Source organism: Lontra canadensis, unplaced genomic scaffold (assembly GCF_010015895.1).
Source record: "Lontra canadensis isolate GAN:19392208 unplaced genomic scaffold, GSC_riverotter_1.0 scaffold81, whole genome shotgun sequence".
Taxonomy (NCBI): Eukaryota; Metazoa; Chordata; class Mammalia; order Carnivora; family Mustelidae; genus Lontra; species Lontra canadensis.
In genome coordinates, this window is record NW_022631075.1 from 5,940,318 (window position 1) to 5,950,604 (window position 10,287).

At 41.5% G+C, this 10,287-nt stretch overlaps 1 protein-coding gene across 1 annotated transcript; it reads right to left on the minus strand.

Moving 5' to 3' along the window:
* Positions 1-3,474: 3,474 nt before the first annotated feature.
* Positions 3,475-9,267, minus strand: LOC116882143 (DDB1- and CUL4-associated factor 12-like protein 2). Its single transcript, XM_032882370.1, is given in 5 exon segments — positions 3,475-4,769; positions 4,771-4,865; positions 4,920-5,071; positions 5,704-5,817; positions 9,180-9,267. Coding segments are annotated over 5 exon segments (1,713 nt in total). The 3' UTR covers positions 3,475-3,505.
* Between the last annotated feature and the right edge of the window lie 1,020 nt (positions 9,268-10,287).

The window sequence follows — 10,287 nt, forward strand, 5'->3', positions numbered from 1 at the left end:
AGCCATCCAAGTGTCTCTGGAATTAACATTTTAAAAAAATAGTTGTAAGAACCTATAATGCAAAGGTTTCAGGCAACCATAATAGGTAATTTGTACATAAAAATATGTGTCCTCTTGCATATTTTAAGTGACCTACAATTCATGGGTTTCCTGGGGGGTTACTTTTTCAATTACTTCACTCACAAACTACATAATTATACTTCTGTAGATCACTTTGTCCCTGAAGTAGGAAATGTTTCAAAATAATTAAACTTCTACATAATATAAATATATACATAGTTAGGCTATTTAGTGTTTTTAAAAAGACAATCCATGTCATTTAGCATCAGAAAGATATACCCTAACTTATGAAAAAGTTAAGAGTGACTCAGCGATGAAGTTAAGGGGCAAGTCGACGAACAAATAAGAGATAGTCTTTCTAATTCTTCTTTAAAAACCCCACCTCATGGAAGACTGTCATTTCCTCCAAAGATGTCCTTCCAGTGTCCACAACTAATGATCAAATACTGTAAAAAATATCCTGTATCCCACAACAAGACAGGTAGTGAATACTTCGGTGAAGTTCTCAACTAATATTTAAAGAAGTTTTTTAGCATATGACTACTTTTAGGTAAGAAGACAAACTCCTACAAAAAAAGTCTTTCAAAACTAATTTCTGAAAAAAAAGGAACATTAAATGTTTTAAAGAAACCTTCAAATCTAAGTATTTGCAGGTGAAAAATGGATAAGCACCAGAGCCTGACTGGGAAATGAATTAGGGCAAAAAGCAAAGCTGGGAAAACAAAGCAGGATCCCATACTATTTTAGAGAAAAATCTTGTTTATGTGTTTATGCATTTATTTTTCGTAGCCTTAATCTTTAAGTCTCTGGAGGCAAATACATTCATTCAGTAAATATTTACTGAGTACCTATGATTTGCCAGGCATTAGTGGAGAAATAAGAGAATACAAAGATGACAATTACATTCTCTATTCTCCAGTTATGACTGAGTTGGAGACATAAACATGCACATGATTACAATTTACTACTATGTAACAACAACTATATAAACCTGCTAAGACAATCTCTGTAAACAAAAGCTTATTTTTTCTGTATTTCTTAATTCATTTTTAGCACCATTGGTTCAGATTTCCAACTGAACAGCGTGTAGTGAATGGACACTAAGGCAGCACCTGAGTGCCAAAATAAGGAAAAAGACATGCCACAATGCTAATCCAAGGTCAGCATAATCTCGCCTTTTTGAGGAAGGTCCAGTCTCCCTTCTCATTTCCAATATTTTCATATATGGAGAAATACAATCTGTTTTCTTAACAAACCATGATTTGTATTTATCTGAGCCCCCAAAATAATTTTCTTCAACCTAATCCCATTTATTTTAATCTCCAGACCATTTTCTTGAAACAAACTTCCAGTATCCTTGATAATTGTATATTATTACACTGAGGGCTATAACATTAGTACTTTTTAACAACAAATAATAAATAGTAATCATAAATATTCTACTTTATGTAAGACTCTTTGAAATTCATGAAATAATTTACTAATTTGGACTTTACAAATTAAGCATCTTTTTCAAGAGTAGGGACTGGGATCATTTTTGTCCTTTGCAGTTTTTTCTTGTGACTTAACTGTTAAGCAGAATTAGAAAATTTTAAGTATTCTGAAATATAGTATTTGGTATTAAAAACAGCAACAGCAAAAATATCTAGTCTATATCCTGAATCACTATACATTCTGCCCCACCTGCCATACATTCTACATTTTTATTTTTTTAAGATTTTATTTTTATTTATTTATTTGACAGACAGAGATCACAAGTAGGCAGAGAGGCAGGCAGAGAGTGGTGGGGGGAAAGCAGGCTCCCTGCTGAGCAGAGGACCCAGTGTGGGGCTTGATCCTGGGACCCCAGGATCATGACCTGAGCTGAGGGCAGAGGCTTTAACCCACTGAGCCACCCAGGTGCCCCTACATTTTTATACTTAAAATCCCTGCTTTGAATGATGGCACTGAAATTTTGTGCAAGTTCCATAAATAAGAAACATTCAAATATATTCACAAATTCTGATAGTACTAAGGCAAGAAGTGAAAAAAATACACATTCATTCACTTATTTAACAAGTCATTAAAACTTACATAAGGATTGAAGGAGAAAAAGATCAATTGGAAGGGGAGGTGAACAATGAGAGACTATGGACTCTGAAAAACAATCTGAAGGGTTTGAAGAGGTGGGTGGGTGGGAGGTTGGGGGAACCAGGTGGTGGGTATTAGAGAGGGCACGGATTGCATGGAGCACTGGGTGTGGTACAAAAACAATGAATACTGTTATGTTGAAAATAAATTAAAAAATGATTAAAAAAAGATCAATTAGGTTTTCAAATTAATTCTGAACATTCAATGAACAGAATCCTTGCATTCCTAAAGTGTTCTGACAAATTGGGATTTTAGTACAAAACAAGATTCCATGACAACTTTTTTTTTCAAAAATAAATACTTTTTATTTTATTTAATTTTTTAAAATATTTTGTTTATTTATTTGCCAGAGAGAGAGAGAGCACAAGAGGGGGTTGCAGCAGGCAGAGCAGGCAGAGGGAGAAGCAGGCTTCCGGCCAAGCAAGGAGCCCCATACTGATACCTGACTGAGCCACGCAGGCGTCCCAAGAAACACTTTTTAAAAAAGTATGTTTACCACCAACAATTTAGAAACTATAAATATTTAAGATTACAATTTGCAAATGGAATGTTTCCAAATTCAGTAATCTAAAACTTGAAATTTATTTTCCAATTGGAACAATGGTCTATAAAACTATGGCAAACTTTCCAGAACAGAGGTACAAATCTTGTTTTTAAGCATGATGTTATTATATTATCTACTTGCAATGAAAATAATTAAGCACAATATTATTGCAATACTGCTAATGAAAAAACCAGGATAAAGGAAATATACAAACTTCTAAAACCATGATTGCATAGAATTAAAAAGAGAATATATAACTCAAAGAAGACAAGTAAGAGTTAGTCAAAACTCCTTGTAATAAGAATTCAAAAAGATGTTTTGGAAGGACACCTGGGTGGCGCAGTCTGTGAAGCAGCTGCCTTTCACATGGGTCATGATCCAAGGGTCCTGGGATCCAGCCCAGCATTGGGCTCCTTGCTCAGTGAGGAAAATGCTTCTCTCTCTGTCTGCCACTCCCCCTGCTTGTGCTGTCTCTCTGTCTCTCTCTTTAATAAATAAATAAATAAATAAATAGTTAAATATAAAACTAAAAAAAAAAGAAAAAAGATGGTTTGGAGAGGTATAAAAAAGCATTAAAGCCAATTTTTGATTGCGTGAAGGATACCTCTCTCTTCTTTTTCTCTCTCATACACAATGGACAGATAAATTGACAGTTTCCACCTGCAAGACAAACATCACTATGAGTTAGAAAGCACAAACGCAGAATGAGGAACGAAAGTGAGAGGGGACTGGAAGGTAAATCTGGGCAGTTTGAAAACACAGCAGCCATCCTTAGCTCCAGAGGCCTGCGTAGTTCCCATGGAGGCCTGAAGGGAGAGGTCTCCCAGCCACAAAGAGCTTCATCTCCGGCCAGTTGTAGCAGTGGGTATAGAGCGCGTTGGGGAACTCGCGGATCCCACCAAAGTAGTTCACCCACAGGTCATTGTGGTTGAGCCAGCCTCTGCCACAGGTGAGCTTGAGCTTCCTTCCTGAGGGCCCAGGAAAGGCGTCCGGGCTGGTCGAGGCCCTCTCTTCCAAGAACTTCTGGGCGCAGATGTCATAGAAGAGCGGGGAGCCTTGGCCTGTGCCCACGGTGATGATATGTTGGTAGAAACTCAGCAAGTGCACACCCGTGCCACCCTCTCGGGAGCACAGGGGCCGGATATTCTGCTGACGTTGGCGTGGATCTAAGAACGAGACATGGGACTGGGAGCCCACCGCGTACAGGGACAACTCATCACAGTAGGTCAGGCACACGTTCTCTCGGCAGTAGGGCAGCCTGATGGACAACAGCCTGGACAGAGTGCTGCGGGCTTTCCACAGGTGGAAGTAGCCGTCCAGGGACACCGCTCCCAGCTCCTGGTTCTTGCCGCTGAAGGCCAGAGCCCGCACCTTGCGGTTACTGGGGCTGGTGCTGGACCTGGGGATGGTCTCCATGTCCCTCGGACGGATGTGGGCGTACACAGGGAGACCAGCGTCATTGTACCAAGCGATGCTGCCATTGAACAAGTCGGGATCCATCCGCCACAGCGCCACTGTGCCGTCACGGGAGCCGCTCACAGCCACTGTGTCACTCACCCAGGCGATGGTGAAGATCCAGTCCTTGTGGCCATGGCGGTCGCCCAGGCACACGGGGTCCAGGGTGGGCAGTTGGTAGATAGCCAGGCTGTTGGGATTCTCACCCCCAGTGGCCAGAAGCGTCTTGGAGGGATTCAGCTCGATGGCGTGGATACCGCAGGTTGGCTGAGCCCGGGCCAACCAGGGCCCCCGATCCCGCATCAGGGGGATGCGCGTGATCTGACCCGAGTGCACATCCACTACGAAGAGGGTGTTACACTTGGTGCCACACACCACCTGCCTGGCGTTCAGCCACTGCGACGCGAACACCTTGTTGAGGGTGCCCAGGGTCAGCTCGCGCTCCCTCAACAGCTCAGGCAGCTTCTGCACCGCACAGCCTCGCAGCTCGCCGTCTGAGCCCGAGAGCCCGGCGCCGCCCCATGCGCCCACCTCGCGGCCCTTCAGGTAGTGGACCAGCGAGCGCCACATGGCCGGCCTTCTGCTTCTTGGGCAGCAGCAGCCTCTTTGATTCCGTCGCTGCTGAGCTCTGAGATCAGGAGCTTGCGGAGCCCGCCTAGATCACTGGAGCTTTCTGCTACCTGTCTGCTGCTGGGTCTGAGTGGGCGGCAGGTAGTGGAGGCAACGGCACGTGACCCCTGTATTGGTCGTGTTGGTGGGGGAACCGCGGGCTCTCAGGGGCCAGGAAGAGGCTGAGATGGGACGAGGTGGTGGAGAAGAAGGCGAGGGCAGCAGGCGAAAGGAAGTGGAACCGTATCGTCGTGAGGCGACAGACGGGCGGACCTACAAGAGTGCGGGGAAGGGCAGCTAAGTGAATTAATGAGGAGGACTAAGCTGGGGGCTCAAGAGTGAGGAAGCAGGGGCAGTGGGAGAGGTGGGCAAGGAGGTAGCAAGAGCGGTGGGAGGGAGAGCTCGCCCACCTGGGGAGTTGGAATGGACTACTGGGGCCAGGATAAACTGAGGGCCTGTGCTCCAGGATCCCTATGCTGGGCCACGTGCTCCTATCCTGGATTTTCACTAGGCGACACAGGGTATTTCGCTGCTTTCAGTACAGCAGCCAACTACTACTCTTAAAATCCCTACTTAAAATCTGAAATCTAAAATAAGGTCTTCCACGAGGCTAGAGGGAACCAGGACAGTCGTCTGCATGAAGAAACAAATGTGCACTTGGAGCAATCCTGGGAGACACTTGGCTAAGATTAGACATTGAATTTTGTGGGGAAATGGAAGTGTTTGGCAGTTACAGGGGACCCTCCTACTTAGGTTCGCTCTGCAGCCGCTCTTTTTTAAACCCCTCTGCAGTTATCTTAAACAGTTGTCACTATATATATTTACCAAAAAACTTAAGTCTTTGAGCTCGTGCGCTGCAGTGCCTTAAGGGGTGCATTCTAAATGCAGGTCTCTGGGGGCCCCACTTTCTGGTAGGCCTGATGGCGGGTACCCCTCAGTCACAGCGTTGGGAACTGGCAAGTCATTCTGACGAGGAAGAAGTTCCTTGGAGGTTTTGACTTTCATTGTATCCTGTAACCCTAGGGAGGTCGAAAGGCTGAGTCAAGGGATGGGGCACCTTCCTCCCCACTCCTTGGTTCTGTTCCTGCTCTCAGTCCCTCAGGCTCAGGTGCTTTAGCATAGTCCCCTGGGGCCTGAAGAGGGGTCCTTGAAGAACGGTCAAGATTATCATAGAGATGGAGATAAAAAAAAAAAAAAAACAAACTTTTCAGAAGGAGGCAGCCACAGGGACACACTGATGAGACAGTGTAAAGGTTCAGAGCCACCGGCTTAGTCTCAGGAGTTGGAAGTTTCATACCCTGGTCTGTGGCTTCAGAGCATTCAGAGCAGCTTGGTGATGGGCTTTTACCGAGGTAGTTACACAGTGATAACGTAGTGCTGTGAGGCTACTGGTTGATACCAACTCTGTACACACACACCCTTCTCCAGACATAAAACATATGGGATGGGTGGTGGGTGGATGTGTGGGAAGATGCATTTACTTTTCTGACAGATCAGAGAAACCCTTGGGAACTACTTCCTTGCTGCTTCCTCCCCACATCCCCTGTCCTGTTTATTGACTTTTCTCTGTTCTTTGCAATATCACTGTTTTTTTTTTTTTTTTGCAATATCACTTCAATATTATTGCCCAACATCCAAGTATAAACCATGGGCCTTTCCTACCACTCTAGTCCAGGCATTACATTCCAGTGCTCCCCAACACTCTCCAGCACCCCAGTTCTGATTCCTCCCCATCTCATTCAGCCCATAGCAACAGAAGATGTTGCAAATGCTACAGGTAGTGAAAATAAATTAGAGAAGGCTTCATGGAGGAGGCTGCATTTTGTTTCCACAGGTGGGCATAGGGAAATGGACATTTCAGAAAGAAACAACCATATATGACAAGGCATGGAGAATGTAGAGAAGAGGTTGACAAATGTTAGTGTGCATTCAAATCATAGGGACAGCTTAATAAATATGCTCATGTCTTGGCCCTATCCTAAAAGATTTGATGCAGATGACTTGTGAACCACTCTTTGAGAAACAATGGTCTAAGCTCTTTTACCCAGGTCAGGGCAGGGTGTTTTGCAGGTAGAAGATTAACATCTTCAGTGTACTTCAGGGCTACCCTGAAAATAGACCCCTATCCCCTAGGTGATTATTGTGAAAGCCTTAGCAATTAAAGTGGCTATGATCAGTTTGATGCCCCAGAGGGTGGCCTAGGCAGAGAAATTTTACCTATTAAGTATCAAGAACTTATTATATTTTACTATATAACCTGACACCTTTGCTATTTTATTACACTAACAAGCACTGTTGTAGCAATTTAAAAATATAATCTTGTTTAATTCATTATTATAATAGTGTTAGCTTTTGTAGAGGAGGAAAAGGAGGATGGCGGGGGTTATGATTTGGTAAGTCACTGAAGTAGTACATGATGGATGCAGGATTTTAACCGAAATAGTCTGAATCCATATTCCATGTTCTTAATCACTTCTCAAGAGATATGCTGGGGGTTGAATGAAAGTTTCTGCTAGTGACAGAGATTTTTAAAAATATTTTATTTATTTATTTGACAAGGAGAGGAAGAGAGTGAGCACAGACAGAGGGAGAAGCAGGCAGAGAGAGAGGGAGAAGCAGGCTCCCCGCTGAGCAAGGGATTCTAATCTGGGCCTCCATCCCAGGACCCTGGGGCCATGACTTGAGCCGAAGGCAGATGCTTAATGACTGAGCCACCCAAGTGCCCCACAGTGATAGAGATTTTTAAAAAGATCTTTATACCACCTAAAATGGTAAAATACAGTAGTGCACATCTATGGAAGTTGGACTCCACCAGTAAAGACACTGAGAGCAGCTGTGAGATGTTCTGGGATTCAGCCTGTGATCAGTGGCAAGACTTGGTCAAAGGGGCAGCTCAATAGCTCTCTGACACAGTAGCTAGACTATCAAGGGCCAATTTAGGTCATACCTGATGCCATTCTCTATTAGAATGAACAATGGGAGTATCCATAGCAAACAAAGAACTAAGGACTATATCCATCTTTTTCCTGGGACCAAGTAAGCATCAAAATCTAGTAATATCCTATAAAAAATATAACTATTGAAATTATTGATTTACACTTTGAGCAATTTAAACTCATGCAATCTGGTTTAGAAAAACAAAGAAATGTGATGTATCTTCTTCCCATGTTCCATGAAAGAAGATAATACCCATTACCCAGAATTCACAAGAACAAAGAGAGGGCTTTGTATGCTCTGGTGGATAAGATACCACAGATAGAAAGGCAGTCTCTTACACATCTAATATCATCTCCCAAGTCATAATGCAATGCCCTTATGTCTGCAGTAATGAAGGATGGGTATTATAACTGTGCAAAACATCACAGAAGTACAGGAAGGGAGACTTCGAGTTCTGGAAAGGATAGAACATCACTATTCCTTCCAGGCCCTCACTCTAAGAACAACAAAAACAAAAACAAACCAAAAAAAAAAAAAAAGAACAGCCAAAAAACATAAAACTTGGGGCCACCTGGGTGGCTCGATAGGTTAAGTATCCGACTCTTGATTTTGTCTCAGGTCATGATCTCATGGTTGTGAGATCAAGCCCCATGTTGGGGTCTGTGCTGGGCATGGAGCCTACTTAAGATTCTCTCACTCCCTCTCCCTCTGCCCCTCATTCTCCCTCCTTCTTTAAAAAAATTAAAATGTGAATATATACATACTATATAACCAAGCAATTACACTCCTGGACATTTGTCTTAAAGAAATTAAAACATATGTTCATACAAAGTCTTGCACATGCCTATATTACAGCTTAATTTGCAATGGCCAAAATCTGGAAACAATCTAGATGTCCTTCAACAGATGAATGGTTAAACAAATTGTGGCATACCCATACCATGGAGAGTACTCAACAATAGAAAAGGAACACACTATTGATACATGCTCCAACTTGAATGAGTCTTGAGGGAATTATGTTGAATGTAAAAAGCCAATATTGAAAGGTTACCTAGTATATGCTTTTGATATAACATTGATATAACATTTTTGAAATGACACAGACTAATGATTGCCAGGAGCTAAATATGGGAAGAAGAGTAGGAGGAAAGTGGATGTGGCAATAAAAGGGCAACAGTAGGTATCACTGTAATGGTGGAAATTTTCTGTATCTGAACTGTATCAATACCAATATTTTGTTCTTGATATTTTATTATACTTTTTGTTGTTGTTGAAGGAGGAGGAAACTGAGTAAAGCATACACCAGATGTTTCTGCATTTTTTTACCATTGTATGTGAATCTATAATAATTTCAAAATTTTAAAAAATCTTATCGTTAATGAAACCATGAAACATATATAGACATCAAAAAATTGTCAGATAGAATATTTGAAAGAGAAAAAACTAAGTATTCTATGGTCAATAGGTTTAACATTAACATTGGACTTAGCCTCTAATTGTGAGGACTTTCCTTTTGACTTGGCAGGAGCCATTAGGACATTTGAGGATTAGAGATAGGAAAAATGTAGTGAGGTACCACTCTCCTTGGCATCACTCCCTTCACCATACACAACTGCCAGGCACCTAATAGAGCAAGCAAGAAAGAATACATTCAGCATTAAAGCCACCATATAAGTGTACCTAAGGAGGCTGCAACATAATAATCTCAGTGAGGTGAACCTAAGGAGGCTGCAACGTAATAATCTCAGTGAGGTGCTAGAATCCTGATTCTTTAACAGAGCATGATCAGACAAATTTCTAACCATGTAGGTTTAGATGGGCAAGGTTAATATACTGTCTGGCTGCCTTTTTTTTAAGTACAAATGAGGCATTTAAAAGTGTCCTCACAACCTCATAGAACTTACAAGAGTAGGCAGAAGACTACTTCACAAAGTTAAAAAAAAAAAATCTAAGCAAGTACACTTGATTTTTGTCTATTTATTTAAATATGACATACACACACTACTATATCAATATACCTTAAACATTCTTGAGGAAAAAGAGGAAATTTAATAAATTAATATTATGCAGATGTATACTAGTATTCTAACATGGAATATCTAGAATATATTTGTGTATTGTGGAGAAAGGGAGTTGATATGAGGGAAGGAGAGAAAGAGGGATGAGGCAAACAAAAAGGGAAAAAATTAAAATACCCTCCAAAATTCAGCATATATGAGATAAGTACATGTTTACATTTATTTGAAATTTTATAAATGTATTTATGTATGTATAAATATAATTTTTTTAAAAAATGAAGTAATGTACAAATTAAATATCTCATATGTTCTTTGATATGTTAGCGGATTGTTTTATATTCATTGCTTTGGAGATGTGGTCTAGAGGACTGTTGTTTATTGAGTGCTTATTAATAAGACAAGTACTTTGTTAAGCGATTTACATAAATTATTTTATTTAATACCTACCACAACAACTGGAGGCAAATATTATTTCTCCCATTGAACATGTTAGGAAGTGAAGGTATAGCAAGTTTAAGACAACTCAGCAAATTT